This window comes from Ascaphus truei, chromosome 5 (assembly GCF_040206685.1).
Source record: "Ascaphus truei isolate aAscTru1 chromosome 5, aAscTru1.hap1, whole genome shotgun sequence".
Classification (NCBI taxonomy): domain Eukaryota; kingdom Metazoa; phylum Chordata; class Amphibia; order Anura; family Ascaphidae; genus Ascaphus; species Ascaphus truei.
In genome coordinates, this window is record NC_134487.1 from 5444411 (window position 1) to 5465012 (window position 20602).

Genomic DNA, 20602 nt, shown 5'->3' on the forward strand with positions numbered 1-20602 from the left:
ATATGGTGTTAGGGACACGCGGGCTGGAGGTGTGACATGCAGTGACGGAGTATACACTGTATATAGATAGTCAGCTCATGTGTACAGACCTCGGTGATATATGTATATGATGTTAGGGACACGCGGGCTGGAGGTGTGACATGCAGTGACGGAGTATACACTGTATAGATAGTCAGCTCATGTGTACAGACCTCGGTGATATATGTATATGGTGTTAGGGACACGCGGGCTGGAGGTGTGACATGCAGTGACGGAGTATACACTGTATAGATAGTCAGCTCATGTGTACAGACCTCGGGGATATATGTATATGGTGTTAGGGACACGCGGGCTGGAGGTGTGACATGCAGTGACGGAGTATACACTGTATATAGATAGTCAGCTCATGTGTACAGACCTCGGTGATATATGTATATGATGTTAGGGACACGCGGGCTGGAGGTGTGACATGCAGTGACGGAGTATACACTGTATAGATAGTCAGCTCATGTGTACAGACCTCGGTGATATATGTATATGGTGTTAGGGACACGCGGGCTGGAGGTGTGACATGCAGTGACGGAGTATACACTGTATAGATAGTCAGCTCATGTGTACAGACCTCGGGGATATATGTATATGGTGTTAGGGACACGCGGGCTGGAGGTGTGACATGCAGTGACGGAGTATACACTGTATATAGATAGTCAGCTCATGTGTACAGACCTCGGTGATATATGTATATGATGTTAGGGACACGCGGGCTGGAGGTGTGACATGCAGTGACGGAGTATACACTGTATAGATAGTCAGCTCATGTGTACAGACCTCGGTGATATATGTATATGATGTTAGGGGACACGCGGGCTGGAGGTGTGACATGCAGTGACGGAGTATACACTGTATAGATAGTCAGCTCGTGTGTACAGACCTCGGTGATATATGTATATGGTGTTAGGGACACGCGGGCTGGAGGTGTGACATGCAGTGACGGAGTAAACACTGTATAGATAGTCAGCTCATGTGTACAGACCTCGGGGATATATGTATATGGTGTTAGGGACACGCGGGCTGGAGGTGTGACATGCAGTGACGGAGTATACACTGTATAGATAGTCAGCTCATGTGTACAGACCTCGGTGATATATGTATATGATGTTAGGGACACGCGGGCTGGAGGTGTGACATGCAGTGACGGAGTATACACTGTATATAGATAGTCAGCTCATGTGTACAGACCTCGGCGATATATGTATATGGTGTTAGGAACACGCGGGCTGGAGGTGTGACATGCAGTGACGGAGTATACACTGTAGAGATAGTCAGCTCATGTGCACAGACCTCGGTGATATATGTATATGATGTTAGGGGACACGCGGGCTGGAGGTGTGACATGCAGTGACGGAGTATACACTGTATATAGATAGTCAGCTCATGTGTACAGACCTCGGGGATATATGTATATGATGTTAGGGACACGCGGGCTGGAGGTGTGACATGCAGTGACGGAGTATACACTGTATAGATAGTCAGCTCATGTGTGCAGACCTCGGTGATATATGTATATGATGTTAGGGGACACGCGGGCTGGAGGTGTGACATGCAGTGACGGAGTATACACTGTATAGATAGTCAGCTCATGTGTACAGACCTCGGTGATATATGTATATGGTGTTAGGGACACGCGGGCTGGAGGTGTGACATGCAGTGACGGAGTATACACTGTATATAGATAGTCAGCTCATGTGTACAGACCTCGGCGATATATGTATATGATGTTAGGGACACGCGGGCTGGAGGTGTGACATGCAGTGACGGAGTATACACTGTATATAGATAGTCAGCTCATGTGTACAGACCTCGGTGATATATGTATATGGTGTTAGGGACACGCGGGCTGGAGGTGTGACATGCAGTGACGGAGTATACACTGTATATAGATAGTCAGCTCATGTGTACAGACCTCGGTGATATATGTATATGATGTTAGGGGACTCGCATCCCCACTTGTACTACGCTATGGAATATGTTGGCGCCTTACAGGCCAATAATAACATGAATGTTGCATTTAGCGCACAGCTGTCAGACTTTGTGTGAAATGTTACTTGAAAAACATGTTCTATTACTAATAATATTTCAGTTCCTATTTTCCTTAGATATAATACTTTATATTCATTGCGGTTTCTTATAAGATGATGATGATGATGATGATGATGATGATGATGATGATGATGAGGAGGAGGAGGATGTATGAATTTTGGAGGCACAGAGGGGTAAAGTGACCTTGCCCAAGGTCACGAAAAGGTGACCCTGGGAATTGACCTGGATTCACTTACACGATCACTGTGCTGCACTTTCAGCACTTATTAAGCATGTAAGTACCAGCACTGCTATATGTTACCGCAGGGGTTCTTACTCCAATCCGCAACAGCCCCAACAGGTCAGGTTTTATGGATATCCCAGCTTCAGCACAGGTGGCTCAATCAGTGGCTCATTCAAAAATGGAGCCACTGATTGAGCCACCTGTGCTGAAGCAGGGACTGAGCCACCTGTGCTGAAGCAGGGACTGAGCCACCTGATTTGTTGGGGGGTCTTGAGGACTGGAGTTCAGAAGCCCCTGTGTTAATGCCTTTCCCCGACATGAAAAGAGGTAGAAGATTAGTGGAAGGGGGTCTTGGGAAGTGGGGTCTCCTCCCTACGGAATCACCACTGAGTAAAGTGTCCGATTCAGAGGCTTCGGTTCCTTTCACGTTAACTTGGCCAGGCTGAGTGAGGAGGTGGCCAGGCTGAGTGAGGAGGTGGCCAGGCTGAGTGAGGAGGTGGCCAGGCTGAGTGAGGAGGTGGCCAGGCTGAGTGAGGAGGTGGCCAGGCTGAGTGAGGAGGTGGCCAGGCTGAGTGAGGAGGTGGCAAGGCTGAGTGAGGAGGTGGCCAGGCTGAGTGAGGAGGTGGCCAGGCTGAGTGAGGAGGTGGCCAGGCTGAGTGAGGAGGTGGCCAGGCTGAGTGAGGAGGTGGCAAGGCTGAGTGAGGAGGTGGCCAGGCTGAGTGAGGAGGTGGCCAGGCTGAGTGAGGAGGTGGCCAGGCTGAGTGAGGAGGTGGCCAGGCTGAGTGAGGAGGTGGCCAGGCTGAGTGAGGAGGTGGCCAGGCTGAGTGAGGAGGTGGCCAGGCTGAGTGAGGAGGTGGCCAGGCTGAGTGAGGAGGAGCAGGGAAGTATTCAGGAGCAGAGATCTAAAGGGGAGACAGACACCCAGCGACTTCCTCTCCCACAAACTCAAAGCTCTCTCTCAAGGGGAGAAAGAGAGAGAGAGAGAGATATCAAAGACCGAGGAAGAAGGAAACGGGTATGAAGTGGTGAAGGAGCGAAGGAAGGAAGGAAGGAAGGAAGGATGGAAGGAAGGAATGATGGAAGGAAGGAAGGAAGGATGGAAGGAAGGAAGGAAGGAAGGAAGGAAGACATCTCAGAGACTGAGAGAAAGGTAGAAAAAAGATCCAAAGATACAGAAAAACATAGAGAGATAACAAGAAAATAAATCTAGCGAGGGGAAAACCGAGCGAGAAAGCAACAGAGCAAGAAAGCACATGGAAGTGAGAGACAGAAACAGTACAAAGAAGAGGAAACATGACGAGAGCTCAGATACAACATCGTGGGGAAGAGGACCACACGCCTGGAACACAGGAGGTAGAGAGCTCTGGGTATTACAGATGGAGTACAGAAGATACATGGGGATTAGGATACGGGGACGGGTGGACACAGGGAGGACCTCACCTTCTGAGATGTTGACGGTGTAAGGACACTTGGGGATCTGTGCCCCAGCGAAGGTTATGAAGACCTTGTGGGGCCCCTCCATGTTGGGCCGGTAGGTGCAACGGTAGATACTGTCCCCTTTGTCTTCTAGAACCACTTCCACAGTGTCCTGACGGTTCTGGGGATCAACGATGATCACTCCAACATCTCCAGAGCCGGCTCCTGGAACACACAGACAGAAGAATTCATCCATGGCTTATGGAGTTTGTCCATCTGACCACTAGGTGACACTGTGACACAAACAGAAGGAACCTATTGGCCAAGGCGTCCCATTACCAGGTGACAAAGTGACACATTTGTCTCGGACCGCCGGGTGACACACAAAGAGAGGACCTATGGACCAGCCCTGTATATCTCGTCTTGTGGTGGTGACTGCAGTGACTGGAACATCCTTTACCTGCCGTGTATATATCAAAGTAGGTTGGTTTGTTGGCGATGTTCCCGACCGGCTCCAGTCCGGGTCCCCGCGCTGTTACTTTGTTGGCGTCTCCCAGCGCCATGGCGACATTTACGTTAAATGGGCTTTTGTTGATGTTCTGACCAGCGAAAAGCACAGTGACCTACAGGGCAAAGGTCACAGGTCAGCAAAGGTCAGACTTTAAACCAACAATGAACCACAAAAGCAGATTAGGGTATCGGTAAAAGATTGTCACGCCAAAGACAGGATCCAGGGGGCAGCCATATTGTATATGTGATGCATTTATGTCACTGGAAATGTTAGAGAGAGGCTGTATATTATTTATATAGCGCCAACCCTGTACACAGCGCTGTACAGATAGATTATACAAGACAATACAGGGAGGAATAATACAATAAGGATAACTGCATGACACATGAAAGTAAATATTGTGCGTGTGTAGTGGGTCATTGTGAAGGAGACGTATCAGGAAGTCTCACAGCTGAGGAGAGCAGAGACATTGATGGATAGCGAGGGGAACAGTTCCAGAGATAGGGGGCAGTATGAGAGAGAGATTTCTGGCAAGACAGACGAGTAGAGACATGTCGGATATAGAGAAGACAGCCTTGAGTAGAGCAGAGAAGGCGAGCAGGTATATAGCGAGATATGAGAGCAGAACTATAGGAGGAGTAAAGAGCCTGACAGAGGAGGAAGAGAATCTTGTAATGCATGTAAATTGTACACTAATAACATATCCTTCTATCCCTTCAAACATAGGAAGTAAGTAGCAGCCATTGTATCCACTCCCTGTTGCCCCAGGGAGCCCGAGCAGGAAAAAACAAAGCTTGCTTCGGATGAATATGATCACTTTGTGATAGTCGAATTTATCAGAACGTGCGAGAACAGAATCCCACAGAGACATTCATCAAAGACCTGGATATCGCCAACACCCGTGGGTGGGGTGGGGGGAGGGAGTGCATCTCTGCTGTGGGGGTCTGTTTGCTACTCAGCTGTGCTCACTTCCACTTAGACACAACACCTGAGTCACAGCAAAGGTGACACCCTGAGAGTGTCCCCAATATGTTTCACCTTCACTGCTCCTGTCCACCAACCCAGCATGGACAGGGTTAACATCATAAGGAAAAGTCCCTAAGGAATATGTTAGCACGTTATAAATAAATGATAATAATAATAATAGGGGGGCCTGCGGCCTTAGATGATTTATCCTCGTCAGTGACGGATAACTGGGAGAGGAGCTGATGTCCTTACCTTGTGGAGCCCAGCAACCTTCGGCACGTAGCTGACTGAGTAAGTTCTGTTCTTATCATTGTTGGGAATCACTTTTGCCTGCAGAGAAAAAACAGAGCAAGTAATGCAGCATGAAGACCCAACCGAAGACCCAACCGAAGACCCAACCGAAGACCCAACCGAAGACCCAACCGAAGACCGAACCGGAGACCGAACCGGAGACCCAACCGAAGACCCAACCGAAGACCCAACCGAAGACCCAACCGAAGACCCAACCGAAGACCCAACCGAAAACCCAACCGAAGACCGAAACCGGAGACCCAACCGGAGACCCAACCGAAGACCCAACCGAAGACCCAACCGGAGACCCAACCGGAGACCCAACCGGAGACCCAACCGAAGACCCAACCGGAGACCCAACCCGAAGACCCAACCGAAGACCCAACCGAAGACCCAACCGGAGACCCAACCGGAGACCCAACCGGAGACCCAACCGAAGACCCAACCGAAGACCCAACCGAAGACCCAACCGAAAACCCAACCAAAGACCGAAACCGGAGACCCAACCGGAGACCCAACCGAAGACCCAACCGAAGACCCAACCGAAGACCCAACCGGAGACCCAACCGGAGACCCAACCGAAGACCCAACCGAAGGCCCAACCGAAGACCCAACCGGAGACCCAACCGAAGACCCAACCGATACACTGATAACTCAGCTGATAAAGTGACGAACTGAGCCTGTGCTAAACTACAATGTAAATGTTTTCACATCAGGGTCACAAGGGAAAATAGAGACAATTTATAATAAATAGATAAGTTACATTAAGCACGTGTTCTTTTACAGCGACCTGATTAATGGGAATGCATCTTTGAGCACTGCCTTGTTGACATCACAGTGATGTCATCCTTAAGAGCAGTATTGACGTTGACATCACAGTGATGTCATCCTAAAGAGCAGTATTATTGATGATATCCCAGTCATCCCATCTTAAACAGCATCACGGAGTTACTGAGCAGGGTCAGCGACATTACAGTGACCTCACCTCCTCATTGTGTCCTTCGGGGTCTTCCACAAACACCAGCACCTCCCCCAGGCCAGCGAGGATGGTCTCCACTGTGAAAAAGGCGGGTTTCAGCACCATGTTCCCCTGGGGCTCGATACCTGGAGGAGCAAAGGAGGGGACAGCAGGGAGCCAATGAGAACACTAGGAAGCAAGGGCGGCAGCAGCCAATAAGGGCAAAGGAGTGCAAAATTCTGGAAATCAAACAGCCAATCAGGGCTGAGCTATGTCTATTAACCCCTTCACTCGTGCTGAACAGTATAAGCATCTATAGCTACAAGGAAATGTTCAACCATGCCTTCCACTGCCAGCGTATTCAGATATTAGTTGGGTAATCAACCAATGTTCAGGAACTCTCCATGTACGGTATATAAATATATATACAGAGATATATGTGTGGGAAACTCAAGGGAACCACATTCCAGCCCCCTGTATAATGGATCATTCTGACATCTCTATATAGTGATTAGGAGATTGTTAGGAACGCGGCTGGGGTACTACCAAAGGAAGGGGTAGTAACTGAGGAAGGGGTACTAACAGAGGAAGGGGTAGTAACTGAGAAAGGGTAGTAACTGAGGAAGGGTACTAACAGAGGCAGGGGTAGTAACAGAGGCAGGGGTAGTAACAAAGGAACGGGTACTAACTGAGGAAGGGGTACTAACTGAGGAAGGGGTATTAACTGAGGAAGGGTAGTAACTGAGGAAGGGTACTAACAGAGGCAGGGGTAGTAACAGAGGCAGGGGTAGTAACAAAGGAAGGGGTACTAACTGAGGAAGGGGTATTAACTGAGGAAGGGGTAATAACTGAGGAAGGGGTAGTAACTGAGGAAGGGGTAGTAACTGAGGAAGGGGTACTAACTGAGGAAGGAGTAGTAACTGAGGAAGGGGTAGTAACAGAGGCAGGGGTAGTAACAAAGGAAGGGTACTACCTGAAGCAGGGGTACTAACTGAGGAAGGGGTAGTAACTGAGGAAGCGGTACTAACTGAGGAAGGGGTAGTAACTGAGGAAGGGGTACTAACTGAGGAAGGGGTAGTAACTGAGGAAGGGGTAGTAACTGAGGAAGGGGTAGTAACTGAGGAAGGGGTACTAACTGAGGAAGGGGTACTAACTGAGGAAGGGGTACTAACTGAGGAAGGGGTAGTACCTGAGGAAGGGGTAGTAACTGAGGAGGGGTAGTAACTGAGGAGGGGTAGTAACTGAGGAAGGGGTAGTAACTGAGGAGGGGTAGTAACTGAGGAAGGGGTAGTAACTGAGGAAGGGGTAGTAACTGAGGAAGGGGTAGTAACTGAGGAAGGGGTAGTAACTGAGGAAGGGGTAGTAACTGAGGAAGGGGTACTAACTGAGGAAGGGGTACTAACTGAGGAAGGGGTAGTAACTGAGGAAGGGGTACTAACTGAGGAAGGGGTAGTAACTGAGGAGGGGTAGTAACTGAGGAAGGGGTAGTAACTGAGGAAGGGGTAGTAACTGAGGAAGGGGTAGTAACGGAGGAAGGGGTAGTAACTGAGGAAGGGGTACTAACTGAGGAAGGGGTAGTAACTGAGGAGGGGTAGTAACTGAGGAAGGGGTAGTAACTGAGGAAGGGGTACTAACTGAGGAAGGGGTAGTAACTGAGGAAGGGGTAGTAGCTGAGGAAGGGGTAGTAGCTGAGGAAGGGGTAGTAACTGAGGAAGGGGTAGTAACTGAGGAAGGGGTAGTAACTGAGGAAGGGGTAGTAACTGAGGAAGGGGTAGTAACTGAGGAAGGGGTAGTAACTGAGGAAGGGGTAGTAACTGAGGAAGGGGTACTAACTGAGGAAGGGGTAGTAACTGAGGAAGGGGTAGTAACTGAGGAAGGGGTAGTAACTGAGGAAGGGGTACTAACTGAGGAAGGGGTAGTACCTGAGGAAGGGGTAGTAACTGAGGAGGGGTAGTAACTGAGGAAGGGGTAGTAACTGAGGAAGGGGTAGTAACTGAGGAAGGGGTAGTAACTGAGGAAGGGGTAGTAACTGAGGAATGGGTAGTAACTGAGGAATGGGTAGTAACTGAGGAAGGGGTAGTAACTGAGGAAGGGGTAGTAACTGAGGAAGGGGTACTAACTGAGGAAGGGGTAGTAACTGAGGAATGGGTACTAACTGAGGAAGGGGTAGTAACTGAGGAGGGGTAGTAACTGAGGAAGGGGTAGTAACTGAGGAAGGGGTAGTAACTGAGGAAGGGGTAGTAACGGAGGAAGGGGTAGTAACTGAGGAAGGGGTAGTAACTGAGGAAGGGGTAGTAACTGAGGAGGGGTAGTAACTGAGGAAGGGGTACTAACTGAGGAAGGGGTAGTAACTGAGGAAGGGGTACTAACTGAGGAAAGGGTAGTAACAGAGGAAGGGGTAGTAACAGAGGAATGGGTACTAACTGAGGAAGGGGTAGTAACAGAGAAAGGGGTACTAACTGAGGAAGGAGTAGTAACTGAGGAAGGGGTAGTAACTGAGGAAGGGGTAGTAACTGAGGAAGGGGTACTAACTGAGGAAGGGGTAGTAACTGAGGAAGGGGTAGTAACTGAGGAAGGGGTAGTAACTGAGGAAGGGGTACTAACTGAGGAAGGGGTAGTACCTGAGGAAGGGGTAGTAACTGAGGAGGGGTAGTAACTGAGGAAGGGGTAGTAACTGAGGAAGGGGTAGTAACTGAGGAAGGGGTAGTAACTGAGGAGGGGTAGTAACTGAGGAAGGGGTAGTAACTGAGGAAGGGGTAGTAACTGAGGAAGGGGTAGTAACTGAGGAAGGGGTAGTAACTGAGGAATGGGTAGTAACTGAGGAATGGGTAGTAACTGAGGAAGGGGTAGTAACTGAGGAAGGGGTAGTAACTGAGGAAGGGGTACTAACTGAGGAAGGGGTAGTAACTGAGGAATGGGTACTAACTGAGGAAGGGGTAGTAACTGAGGAGGGGTAGTAACTGAGGAAGGGGTACTAACTGAGGAAGGGGTAGTAACTGAGGAAGGGGTACTAACTGAGGAAAGGGTAGTAACAGAGGAAGGGGTAGTAACAGAGGAATGGGTACTAACTGAGGAAGGGGTAGTAACAGAGAAAGGGGTACTAACTGAGGAAGGAGTAGTAACTGAGGAAGGGGTAGTAACAGAGGCAGGGGTAGTAACAAAGGAAGGGTACTAACTGAAGCAGGGGTACTAACTGAGGAAGGGGTAGTAACTGAGGAAGGGGTAGTAACTGAGGAAGCGGTATTAACTGAGGAAGGGGTAGTAACTGAGGAAGGGGTACTAACTGAGGAAGGGGTAGTAACTGAGGAAGGGGTAGTAACTGAGGAAGGGGTACTAACTGAGGAAGGGGTACTAACTGAGGAAGGGGTACTAACTGAGGAAGGGGTACTAACTGAGGAAGGGGTAGTAACTGAGGAATGGGTACTAACTGAGGAAGGGGTAGTAACTGAGGAGGGGTAGTAACTGAGGAAGGGGTACTAACTGAGGAAGGGGTAGTAACTGAGGAAGGGGTACTAACTGAGGAAAGGGTAGTAACAGAGGAAGGGGTAGTAACAGAGGAATGGGTACTAACTGAGGAAGGGGTAGTAACAGAGAAAGGGGTACTAACTGAGGAAGGAGTAGTAACTGAGGAAGGGGTAGTAACAGAGGCAGGGGTAGTAACAAAGGAAGGGTACTAACTGAAGCAGGGGTACTAACTGAGGAAGGGGTAGTAACTGAGGAAGGGGTAGTAACTGAGGAAGCGGTATTAACTGAGGAAGGGGTAGTAACTGAGGAAGGGGTACTAACTGAGGAAGGGGTAGTAACTGAGGAAGGGGTAGTAACTGAGGAAGGGGTACTAACTGAGGAAGGGGTACTAACTGAGGAAGGGGTACTAACTGAGGAAGGGGTACTAACTGAGGAAGGTAGTACCTGAGGAAGGGGTAGTAACTGAGGAGGGGTAGTAACTGAGGAAGGGGTAGTAACTGAGGAAGGGGTAGTAACTGAGGAGGGGTAGTAACTGAGGAAGGGGTAGTAACTGAGGAAGGGGTAGTAACTGAGGAAGGGGTAGTAACTGAGGAAGGGGTAGTAACTGAGGAAGGGGTAGTAACTGAGGAAGGGGTAGTAACTGAGGAAGGGGTAGTAACTGAGGAAGGGGTAGTAACTGAGGAAGGGGTAGTAACTGAGGAATGGGTAGTAACTGAGGAAGGGGTAGTAACTGAGGAAGGGGTAGTAGCTGAGGAAGGGGTAGTAACTGAGGAATGGGTAGTAACTGAGGAAGGGGTAGTAACGGAGGAAGGGGTAGTAACTGAGGAAGGGGTAGTAACTGAGGAAGGGGTAGTAACTGAGGAAGGGGTAGTAACTGAGGAAGGGGTAGTAACTGAGGAAGGGGTAGTAACTGAGGAATGGGTAGTAACTGAGGAAGGGGTAGTAACGGAGGAAGGGGTAGTAACTGAGGAAGGGGTAGTAACTGAGGAAGGGGTAGTAACTGAGGAAGGGGTAGTAACTGAGGAATGGGTAGTAACTGAGGAAGGGGTAGTAACGGAGGAAGGGGTAGTAACTGAGGAAGGGGTAGTAACTGAGGAAGGGGTAGTAGCTGAGGAAGGGGTAGTAACTGAGGAAGGGGTAGTAGCTGAGGAAGGGGTAGTAACTGAGGAAGGGGTAGTAACGGAGGAAGGGGTAGTAACTGAGGAAGGGGTAGTAACTGAGGAAGGGGTAGTAACTGAGGAAGGGGTAGTAACTGAGGAATGGGTAGTAACTGAGGAAGGGGTAGTAACGGAGGAAGGGGTAGTAACTGAGGAAGGGGTAGTAACTGAGGAAGGGGTAGTAACTGAGGAAGGGGTAGTAACTGAGGAAGGGGTAGTAGCTGAGGAAGGGGTAGTAACTGAGGAAGGGGTAGTAACTGAGGAAGGGGTAGTAGCTGAGGAAGGGGTAGTAACTGAGGAAGGGGTAGTAACTGAGGAAGGGGTAGTAGCTGAGGAAGGGGTAGTAACTGAGGAAGGGGTAGTAGCTGAGGAAGGGGTAGTAGCTGAGGAAGGGGTAGTAACTGAGGAAGGGGTAGTACCTGAGGAAGGGGTAGTAACTGAGGAAGGGGTAGTAACTGAGGAGGGGTAGTAACTGAGGAAGGGGTAGTAACTGAGGAAGGGGTAGTAACTGAGGAGGGGTAGTAACTGAGGAAGGGGTAGTAACTGAGGAAGGGGTAGTAACTGAGGAAGGGGTAGTAACTGAGGAAGGGGTAGTAACTGAGGAAGGGGTAGTAACTGAGGAAGGGGTACTAACTGAGGAAGGGGTACTAACTGAGGAAGGGGTAGTAACTGAGGAAGGGGTACTAACTGAGGAAGGGGTAGTAACTGAGGAGGGGTAGTAACTGAGGAAGGGGTAGTAACTGAGGAAGGGGTAGTAACTGAGGAAGGGGTAGTAACGGAGGAAGGGGTAGTAACTGAGGAAGGGGTACTAACTGAGGAAGGGGTAGTAACTGAGGAGGGGTAGTAACTGAGGAAGGGGTAGTAACTGAGGAAGGGGTACTAACTGAGGAAGGGGTAGTAACTGAGGAAGGGGTAGTAGCTGAGGAAGGGGTAGTAGCTGAGGAAGGGGTAGTAACTGAGGAAGGGGTAGTAACTGAGGAAGGGGTAGTAACTGAGGAAGGGGTAGTAACTGAGGAAGGGGTAGTAACTGAGGAAGGGGTAGTAGCTGAGGAAGGGGTAGTAACTGAGGAAGGGGTAGTAACTGAGGAAGGGGTAGTAACTGAGGAAGGGGTACTAACTGAGGAAGGGGTAGTAACTGAGGAAGGGGTAGTAACTGAGGAAGGGGTAGTAACTGAGGAAGGGGTACTAACTGAGGAAGGGGTAGTACCTGAGGAAGGGGTAGTAACTGAGGAGGGGTAGTAACTGAGGAAGGGGTAGTAACTGAGGAAGGGGTAGTAACTGAGGAAGGGGTAGTAACTGAGGAAGGGGTAGTAACTGAGGAATGGGTAGTAACTGAGGAATGGGTAGTAACTGAGGAAGGGGTAGTAACTGAGGAAGGGGTAGTAACTGAGGAAGGGGTACTAACTGAGGAAGGGGTAGTAACTGAGGAATGGGTACTAACTGAGGAAGGGGTAGTAACTGAGGAGGGGTAGTAACTGAGGAAGGGGTAGTAACTGAGGAAGGGGTAGTAACTGAGGAAGGGGTAGTAACGGAGGAAGGGGTAGTAACTGAGGAAGGGGTAGTAACTGAGGAAGGGGTAGTAACTGAGGAGGGGTAGTAACTGAGGAAGGGGTACTAACTGAGGAAGGGGTAGTAACTGAGGAAGGGGTACTAACTGAGGAAAGGGTAGTAACAGAGGAAGGGGTAGTAACAGAGGAATGGGTACTAACTGAGGAAGGGGTAGTAACAGAGAAAGGGGTACTAACTGAGGAAGGAGTAGTAACTGAGGAAGGGGTAGTAACAGAGGCAGGGGTAGTAACAAAGGAAGGGTACTAACTGAAGCAGGGGTACTAACTGAGGAAGGGGTAGTAACTGAGGAAGGGGTAGTAACTGAGGAAGCGGTATTAACTGAGGAAGGGGTAGTAACTGAGGAAGGGGTACTAACTGAGGAAGGGGTAGTAACTGAGGAAGGGGTAGTAACTGAGGAAGGGGTACTAACTGAGGAAGGGGTACTAACTGAGGAAGGGGTACTAACTGAGGAAGGGGTACTAACTGAGGAAGGTAGTACCTGAGGAAGGGGTAGTAACTGAGGAGGGGTAGTAACTGAGGAAGGGGTAGTAACTGAGGAAGGGGTAGTAACTGAGGAGGGGTAGTAACTGAGGAAGGGGTAGTAACTGAGGAAGGGGTAGTAACTGAGGAAGGGGTAGTAACTGAGGAAGGGGTAGTAACTGAGGAAGGGGTAGTAACTGAGGAAGGGGTAGTAACTGAGGAAGGGGTAGTAACTGAGGAAGGGGTAGTAACTGAGGAAGGGGTAGTAACTGAGGAATGGGTAGTAACTGAGGAAGGGGTAGTAACTGAGGAAGGGGTAGTAGCTGAGGAAGGGGTAGTAACTGAGGAATGGGTAGTAACTGAGGAAGGGGTAGTAACGGAGGAAGGGGTAGTAACTGAGGAAGGGGTAGTAACTGAGGAAGGGGTAGTAACTGAGGAAGGGGTAGTAACTGAGGAAGGGGTAGTAACTGAGGAATGGGTAGTAACTGAGGAAGGGGTAGTAACGGAGGAAGGGGTAGTAACTGAGGAAGGGGTAGTAACTGAGGAAGGGGTAGTAACTGAGGAAGGGGTAGTAACTGAGGAATGGGTAGTAACTGAGGAAGGGGTAGTAACGGAGGAAGGGGTAGTAACTGAGGAAGGGGTAGTAACTGAGGAAGGGGTAGTAGCTGAGGAAGGGGTAGTAACTGAGGAAGGGGTAGTAGCTGAGGAAGGGGTAGTAACTGAGGAAGGGGTAGTAACGGAGGAAGGGGTAGTAACTGAGGAAGGGGTAGTAACTGAGGAAGGGGTAGTAACTGAGGAAGGGGTAGTAACTGAGGAATGGGTAGTAACTGAGGAAGGGGTAGTAACGGAGGAAGGGGTAGTAACTGAGGAAGGGGTAGTAACTGAGGAAGGGGTAGTAACTGAGGAAGGGGTAGTAACTGAGGAAGGGGTAGTAGCTGAGGAAGGGGTAGTAACTGAGGAAGGGGTAGTAACTGAGGAAGGGGTAGTAGCTGAGGAAGGGGTAGTAACTGAGGAAGGGGTAGTAACTGAGGAAGGGGTAGTAGCTGAGGAAGGGGTAGTAACTGAGGAAGGGGTAGTAGCTGAGGAAGGGGTAGTAGCTGAGGAAGGGGTAGTAACTGAGGAAGGGGTAGTACCTGAGGAAGGGGTAGTAACTGAGGAGGGGTAGTAACTGAGGAAGGGGTAGTAACTGAGGAAGGGGTAGTAGCTGAGGAAGGGGTAGTAACTGAGGAGGGGTAGTAACTGAGGAAGGGGTAGTAACTGAGGAATGGGTAGTAACTGAGGAAGGGGTAGTAACGGAGGAAGGGGTAGTAACTGAGGAAGGGGTAGTAACTGAGGAAGGGGTAGTAACTGAGGAAGGGGTAGTAACTGAGGAATGGGTAGTAACTGAGGAAGGGGTAGTAACGGAGGAAGGGGTAGTAACTGAGGAAGGGGTAGTAACTGAGGAAGGGGTAGTAGCTGAGGAAGGGGTAGTAACTGAGGAAGGGGTAGTAGCTGAGGAAGGGGTAGTAACTGAGGAAGGGGTAGTAACGGAGGAAGGGGTAGTAACTGAGGAAGGGGTAGTAACTGAGGAAGGGGTAGTAACTGAGGAAGGGGTAGTAACTGAGGAATGGGTAGTAACTGAGGAAGGGGTAGTAACGGAGGAAGGGGTAGTAACTGAGGAAGGGGTAGTAACTGAGGAAGGGGTAGTAACTGAGGAAGGGGTAGTAACTGAGGAAGGGGTAGTAGCTGAGGAAGGGGTAGTAACTGAGGAAGGGGTAGTAACTGAGGAAGGGGTAGTAGCTGAGGAAGGGGTAGTAACTGAGGAAGGGGTAGTAACTGAGGAAGGGGTAGTAGCTGAGGAAGGGGTAGTAACTGAGGAAGGGGTAGTAGCTGAGGAAGGGGTAGTAGCTGAGGAAGGGGTAGTAACTGAGGAAGGGGTAGTACCTGAGGAAGGGGTAGTAACTGAGGAGGGGTAGTAACTGAGGAAGGGGTAGTAGCTGAGGAAGGGGTAGTAACTGAGGAGGGGTAGTAACTGAGGAAGGGGTAGTAACTGAGGAAGGGGTAGTAACTGAGGAAGGGGTAGTAACTGAGGAAGGGGTAGTAACTGAGGAAGGGGTAGTAACTGAGGAAGGGGTAGTAACTGAGGAAGGGGTAGTAACGGAGGAAGGGGTAGTAACTGAGGAAGGGGTAGTAACTGAGGAAGGGGTAGCTGGCCCTCAGTAATAAAGGCAGCGTGCGAGGTGACTGCTGGGGATCACGGTGCTGCAGCTGCCGAGCGGGTTGGGAGTATGATCTCACCCAGACATTGTGTTACACGGGGAACGCCAGCAGAGAAGGGTCTGCGGGGGCTGCCCGGCCCCCCAGTAACGCCCGGACTGCCCGGCCTCCCAGTAACCCCGGACTGCCCGGCCTCCCAGTAACGCCCGGACTGCCCGGCCCCCCCAGTAACCCCCGGACTGCCCGGCCCCCCAGTAACGCCCGGACTGCCCGGCCTCCCAGTAACCCCGGACTGCCCGGCCCCCCAGTAACCCCCGGGCTGCCCGGCCTCCCAGTAACCCCGGACTGCCCGGCTCCCCAGTAACCCCCGGGCTGCCCGGCTCCCCAGTAACCCCCGGACTGCCTGGCCCCCCAGTAACGCCCGGACTGCCCGGCCTCCCAGTAACCCCGGACTGCCCGGCTCCCCAGTAACCCCCGGGCTGCCCGGCTCCCCAGTAACCCCCGGGCTGCCCGGCTCCCCAGTAACCCCCGGACTGCCCGGCTCCCCAGTAACCCCCGGACTGCCCAGCCCCCCAGTAACCCCCGGACTGCCAGCACAGCAAGCAGAACCGTGATACATTCACCACACAGTCTCTCCACGGACCCTCTCAGGACCCTCTTCCCCTGCGCCCTGCTTAGACTGTAAGCTCCTGGGACCAGCGACTTCCTGACCTATTGTGGTATCCCGCTGAAAAAACATGCTGGAGCTTTATAAATAAATACGGGCGTGAACGCTTTTTGGGCAATGTATTATATACAGTATAAACCCTTCCAGGAGCGACACCACGTGATCCTGATCACAGCGACACCACGTGATCCTGATCACAGCGACACCACGTGATCCTGATCACAGCGACACCACGTGATCCTGATCACAGCGACACCACGTGATCCTGATCACAGCGACACCACGTGGTCACAGCGACACCACGTGGTCACAGCGACACCACGTGATCACAGCGACACCACGTGATCCTGATCACAGCGACACCACGTGATCACAGCGACACCTCGTGATCACAGCGACACCACGTGATCACAGCGACACCTCGTGATCACAGCGACACCACGTGGTCACAGCGACACCACGTGGTCACAGCGACACCACGTGGTCACAGCGACACCACGTGATCACAGCGACACCACGTGATCACAGCGACACTCCGTGGCCCCCGGTGAATGGAAGAGGTTGGACTTCCTCTTGAGTTCAGGTCCGTTCCTCGGCTGCCGGAGAAAGGTGCCCCCCCCCCCCCTGAAAAGAACAAAAATGCCATGACAACCACTGAACCACATGCCCATACCTGGCCCGTAAGCGATAGCTTTCTTGGGGTGCAGCTGCTTGGATTGGAGGGGGGCTCCTGGCTTCAGCTTGGCCTTGGGGAACTGGGACAGGTAGGTCATGACTGAATGCTCATCCACGTTGGGATCCACAATCTCCTCTGGGGCGATGACCTGCAGCGGGAAAATGTGACCGGACGTGAGGACCATCCACGTGGAACCCCTGATGTGATCTCACGTACGATGATCTCACAGTGAGTTCTGGAAGCTTGGAACGTCCCAACTATCTCCCGGTCCCACAATAGGTATCACACTGCTCCTCCTGAGCGGTAACACAAGGAAGGACCAACACTGCCTGCTGCTCCTTCCGAGCAGTAACACAAGGAAGGACCAACACTGCCTGCTGCTCCTCCCGAGCGGTAACACAAGGAAGGACCAACACTGCCTGCTGCTCCTCCCGAGCGGTAACACAAGGAAGGACCAACACTGCCTGCTGCTACTCCCGAGCGGTAACACAAGGAAGGCCCAACACCGCCTGCTCCTCCTCCCGAGCGGTAACACAAGGAAGGACCAACACTGCCTGCTGCTCCTTCCGAGCGGTAACACAAGGAAGGACCAACACTGCCTGCTGCTCCTCCCGAGCGGTAACACAAGGAAGGACCAACACAGCCTGCTGCTCCTCCCGAGCGGTAACACAAGGAAGGACCAACACTGCCTGCTGCTCCTCCCGAGCGGTAACACAAGGAAGGAAGGCCCAACACTGCCTGCTGCTCCTCCCGAGCGGTAACACAAGGAAGGAAGGCCCAACACTGCCTGCTGCTCCTCCCGAGCGGTAACACAAGGAAGGCCCAACACTGCCTGCTGCTCCTCCCGAGCGGTAACACAAGGAAGGCCCAACACTGCCTGCTGCTCCTCCCGAGCGGTAACACAAGGAAGGAAGGCCCAACACTGCCTGCTGCTCCTCCCGAGCGGTAACACAAGGAAGGACCAACACAGCCTGCTGCTCCTCCCGAGCGGTAACACAAGGAAGGAAGGCCCAACACTGCCTGCTGCTCCTCCCGAGCGGTAACACAAGGAAGGACCAACACAGCCTGCTGCTCCTCCCGAGCGGTAACACAAGGAAGGACCAACACTGCCTGCTGCTCCTCCCGAGCGGTAACACAAGGAAGGCCCAACACTGCCTGCTGCTCCTCCCGAGCGGTAACACAAGGAAGGACCAACACTGCCTGCTGCTCCTCTCGAGCGGTAACACAAGGAAGGACCAACACTGCCTGCTGCTCCTCCCGAGCGGTAACACAAGGAAGGCCCAACACTGCCTGCTGCTCCTCCCGAGCGGTAACACAAGGAAGGACCAACACTGCCTGCTGCTCCTCTCGAGCGGTAACACAAGGAAGGACCAACACTGCCTGCTGCTCCTCCCGAGCGGTAACACAAGGAAGGCCCAACACTGCCTGCTGCTCCTCCCGAGCGGTAACACAAGGAAGGCCCAACACTGCCTGCTGCTCCTCTCGAGCGGTAACACAAGGAAGGACCAACACAGCCTCACTCCCGTCTTCCCGAAATACGCCGCCCCTCAGTGTTATCAGGCCGGACCAGTTTAAGGACGGGGTTTTCTCTCCTTTTCTTTGCTATTTTGTTAAACGAATACATTTTACGATGAAAGATATTTTTGGGGAGGGAGATAAGGTGCAGCCAGCAGCGGGGATTCACCCCCAAACCAGACTGGCACCTTAACCACTCTACCGCACCTCCTGGGTTTGGCAGGTGCTAGGAAAGGATACAAGGGTGGGGCGGTTAGGGCCTTTCTGTAAATTATCATCTAGTATATCCCATTTAGGACAACCACACCCTCCTCTCTCCGTGGCCTATCACCTGTTCCTCCCTGCTCTCACGTGTGGCCTCGAACATGTGGCACCAAACTCCCTTTCTCTGTGGCTTCACCCCCTCCCCTTTCTCTGTGGCCTCTCACCTGTGGCTCTACCCCCCTCTCCTTTTTCCGTGGCCTCTCACCTGCGGCTCCACCCCCCTCTCCTTTCTCCGTGGCCTCTCACCTGTGGCACTCCCAGCCAATCGTCTGCCTGTTGCATGGCCTCTCTTGCATTCTCCACAGGCTGGTTGGGGTCCCAAGCTTCCCAGTCTGGACACAGACCTGTGAGAAGAAGAGAAAGTGGGGTCAGGAACCGAAAGAAAGTGCGAGAGAGGGAGAGAGAGGGAGAGGGAAAGGGAGAGAGAGGGAGAGAGAGGGAGGGGGAGAGAGAGGGAGGAAGGGAGGAAGGGAGAGAGAGGGAGGAAGGGAGAGAGAGGGAGGAAGGGGGAGAGAAGGAGAGAGAGAGGGAGAGGGAGAGGAAGAGAGAGGGAAAGGGAGAGGAAGAGAGAGGGAGAGGGAGGGAGAGAGGGAGAGAGAGGGAGAGGGAGGGAGAGGGAGAGAGGGAGAGAGAGGGAGGGAGAGAGAGGGAGAGAGAGAGGGAGGGAGAGAGAGGGAGAGAGAGGGAGAGAGAGGGAGGGAGGGAGAGGGAGGGAGAGAGAGAGGGAGAGAGAGGGAGTGAGAGGGAGAAAGAGAGGGAGGGAGAGAGAGGGAGAGAGAGGGAGAGAGAGGGAGAGAGAGGGAGGGAGAGAGAGGGAGGGAGAGGGAGAGGGAGAGAGAGAGGGAGGGAGAGAGAGAGGGAGGGAGAGAGAGGGAGAGAGAGGCATAGAGAAGGAGAGAGAGGGAGAGACAGGGAGAGGGAGAAACAGAGAGAGGGAGAGACAGAGAGAGGGAGAGGGAGAGAGAGGGAGAGAGAGGGAAGGAGAGAGAGGGAGGGAGAGAGAATGAGAGGCTTCTCATTCAAAGGAATTGGAGGGAACAATATTTTGAAAAGAGAAGTTATGTGCAGATGAAATAAAGAGGTTATATGGGGTAATAGGAGGAGTTATATGGGGTAATAGGAGGAGTTATATGGGGTAATAGGAGGAGTTATATGGGGTAATAGGAGGAGTTATATGGGGTAATAGGAGGAGTTATAGGGAGTGGTTATATGGGGCAATAGGAGGAGTTATAGGGAGCGGTTATATGGGGTAATAGGAGGAGTTATAGGGAGTGGTTATATGGGGTAATAGGAGGAGTTATAGGGAGTGGTTATATGGGGTAATAGGAGGAGTTATAGGGAGTGGTTATATGGGGCAATAGGAGGAGTTATAGGGAGAGGTTATATGGGGTAATAGGAGGAGTTATATCGAGCGGTTATAGGGGGTAATAGGAGGAGTTATAGGGAGCGGTTATATGGAGTAATAGGAGGAGTTATAGGGAGCGGTTATATGAGGTAATAGGAGTTATAGGGAGCAGTTATATGGGTAATAGGAGGAGTTATAGGGAGCGGTTATATGGGGTAATAGGAGGAGTTATAGGGAGCGGTTATATGGGGTAATAGGAGGAGTTATAGGGAGTGTTTATATGGTGCAATAGGAGGAGTTATAGGGAGCGGTTATATGGTGCAATAGGAGGAGTTATAGGGAGCGGTTATATGGGGTAATAGGAGGAGTTATAGGGAGCGGTTATATGAGGTAATAGGAGGAGTTATAGGGAGCGGTTATATGGGGTAATAGGAGGAGTAATATCGAGCGGTTACAGTATATGGAGTAATAGAAGAAAATGTGTCTGTCTCTGTGTGTATATATTTGTGTATACAGTGTGTGTGTACATATGTGTGTGTGTGTGTGTGTGTGTGTGTGTGTGTGTGTGTGTGTGTGTGTGTGTGTGTACATATACATATATATGTGTGTGTGTGTGTATATATATACAGTTTATACGTGTGTGTGTGTCTGTGTCTGTATACGTGTGTGTGTCTACGAGTGTGTGTGTCTGTATACGTGTGTGTGTGTGTACAGTTTATAAGTGTGTGTGTGTACAGTTTATACGTGTGTGTACAGTTTATACGTGTGTGAGTGTGTGTGTGTGTACTCTAGCTGTTGCCTTATATGAGATGAAACACTCCCCCCCCTCTCCCCCCCCCCCCCCC

At 51.4% G+C, this 20602-nt stretch overlaps 1 protein-coding gene across 1 annotated transcript in view; it reads right to left on the minus strand.

The window, feature by feature from the left end:
* Positions 1-20602, minus strand: part of FLNC (filamin C) — a 152623-nt gene that overhangs the window by 58981 nt on the left and 73040 nt on the right. The window contains 6 exon segments of the mRNA XM_075598896.1: positions 3743-3943; positions 4179-4341; positions 5448-5525; positions 6472-6590; positions 16631-16781; positions 18659-18756. Of these exon segments, the coding sequence (XP_075455011.1) occupies positions 3743-3943; positions 4179-4341; positions 5448-5525; positions 6472-6590; positions 16631-16781; positions 18659-18756 (810 nt within the window).